This window comes from Hibiscus syriacus, unplaced genomic scaffold (assembly GCF_006381635.1).
Source record: "Hibiscus syriacus cultivar Baekdansim isolate YM2019G1 unplaced genomic scaffold, ASM638163v2 tig00111330_pilon, whole genome shotgun sequence".
NCBI lineage: Eukaryota > Viridiplantae > Streptophyta > Magnoliopsida > Malvales > Malvaceae > Hibiscus > Hibiscus syriacus.
The window spans coordinates 12,235,097-12,237,285 of NW_024063059.1; the positions used below are offsets into that span (position 1 = coordinate 12,235,097).

At 40.2% G+C, this 2,189-nt stretch overlaps 1 protein-coding gene across 1 annotated transcript; it reads left to right on the forward strand.

Moving 5' to 3' along the window:
• The first annotated feature begins 314 nt into the window (after window positions 1–314).
• LOC120158818 (alpha-1,3-arabinosyltransferase XAT3-like) lies at window positions 315–1,885 on the forward strand. The gene is made up of 2 exons (XM_039169562.1): window positions 315–447; window positions 554–1,885. Exons 1-2 carry the CDS (start codon window positions 315–317, stop codon window positions 1,876–1,878), a joined length of 1,458 nt encoding a protein of 485 aa, XP_039025493.1. The 3' UTR covers window positions 1,879–1,885.
• The last annotated feature ends 304 nt before the right edge of the window (window positions 1,886–2,189 follow it).

Here is a 2,189-nt window from a genome sequence, read left to right on the forward strand (position 1 = left end):
TTTCATCCCGGATCACATCTCTCAGTTCAGAAAACGCAGAATATTAGCTATAAAAAAAATAGTGGGCGGCAATGATTCAAAAGAAAAAGGCTCCCCAACGTCCTCCAATTGTCCTACATGAGAATATATTGTATCCCAAAACCCCACTGGATTCCCTCGTCTGTTGAAACGTCTCCGGCTTCTTCAGGGAAAGCGTTTCAGCTTTCCAAGTTGGAACCTCCAGTCTTCCTTTCCTTCCATTATCATATATAAAACGACACTTTAATTGCATACATTTAAGTTGAATGCATGTAATTTCTTGAATGTGGGAAAAAATGGGTGAGAAAATTATGTATGATACCATTTTTGCTAGAAGCTTTAGCCGATATGACCAAAAGAAGTTAGGATATGGAGCATTTCTTGGTTGTTTTCTTATTGCATTGAGCTTCTGTATCGTCTTCAAGCCTGGTTTGGGCCCTCTACCTCGTCGTAAGTACCCCTTTCGTTATTTTTTCTGTGTTAAGTATGTAGTCGTTTTACTGTATTTAGTTGATCTAGTATTCAGTGGATGCAGATGCTGGTGTCAAGATGTTAAGGATAACGACAGCATCGGACTCCGATAATCCGAGGGCCCATGATACGAGCAGTTCGATGGGAATGATTGCGAATGAATCCAACAGTTTCGAGATCGAGATGGTGGTGGAAAGTGAGACAAGCAGCACCAAGGACACCATCAGCAGGTCTAACTCTAAGACCCCATTAGTGAAGCCAATTTGCCATGTGGAGGAAAGAACAGAATATTGTGAGACGAATGGAGATATAAGGGTTGACGGAAAATCCTCTACAGTTTTCATGACATCTGGTTCTTCAAACAGCTCGTGGAAGATCAGTCCTTATGCTCGAAGAGGAGACGAAGCGGCATTGATTCGTGTTACGAAATGGTCGATAAAAGCAGGGGCGGATGCCGGACTTCAATGCGGTAAAAACCACAGTGTTCCGGGCATCATGTTCTCGCTAGGAGGATATGCAGGGAACAATTTCCATGACTACACAGACATCGTTCTTCCTCTAATTTTAACTTCAAAACAATTCGATGGAGAAGTAAAGTTTCTCGTCACTGACAATAATCCATGGTGGACCGATAAGTTCCGACATGTATTACGGAACCTTTCTCGATACGAGTTGATCGACATCGATAAAGAAGTCGTCGTTCATTGTTTCACAAGTGTGATCGTTGGCCTTAAGCGTTACCCTAAAGAGCTGAACATTGATCCTATGAAATCATCTTATTCCATGAAAGAATTCAGGCAGTTCTTGAGAAGTGCTTATTCATTATCAAAAGAAAACGCCATCAAAATCAGGGATAATACTAACAGTGATGGAAAGGAAAGACCTCGTCTCCTCATTCTTTCGAGAAAGAGAACCCGAGCATTTATGAACACGTACGCCATCGCCGGAATGGCGAGATCACTAGGCTACGAAGTAGTAGTCGACGAGGCAAATTCGAACGTAACAAGAGTAGCGAAAACGGTGAATTCTTGTGACGTAATGATGGGAGTCCATGGAGCTGGTTTGACCAACATGGTTTTCCTGCCGGAGAACGCGATTGTGATACAAGTCGTTCCGATCGGGGGGTTTGAATGGCTGGCGAAAACCGACTTCGGAGAGCCATCCAAGGACATGAAATTAAGGTACTTAGACTACAAGATTAAGACAGAAGAGAGTACATTGATACAACAATATCCACCGGATCATGAGGTTTTCAACAATCCATATGCCATACAGGACCGGAGCTGGTATGAATTCAAGTCTATATATTTGGAGAAGCAGAATGTGAAGGTGGATGTTACTAGGTTTAAAGGCACTTTGTTAAGAGCTCTTGAGCTCTTACATGAGTAAATATTTGTTATTCATTATCTTCCATCTTCTTCTTGATTACCATTTTCATAAATGGTTCCATTGTGATTAAAGAATTGTAGAGGCGTTTGTTCATTCAGGTTTCACACCAATTTGTTAAGAGCACTTGTTACGTTTTTTATTAAGTAGAGAGGTATAACATTTTTAAAATAAATGTCGAAATTTAAATTTATATAAGATGAGACAATATATGTATTCTTACTCACTTGACTAATTAATAGAGCTCATGTTAATAGATATCTTATTTCATACCGCAATCTTCGTAAATTAAAATTTTTATCCACGGTGAAAAC

Coding starts and splice junctions, on each gene's coding strand:
- LOC120158818 (XM_039169562.1), top strand. CDS start 315: ATGGGTGAGAAAATTATGTATGATACCATTTTTGCTAGAAGCTTTAGC. Junction 448..553: donor CTGTATCGTCTTCAAGCCTG/GTTTGGGCCCTC, acceptor CAGTGGATGCAG/ATGCTGGTGTCAAGATGTTA.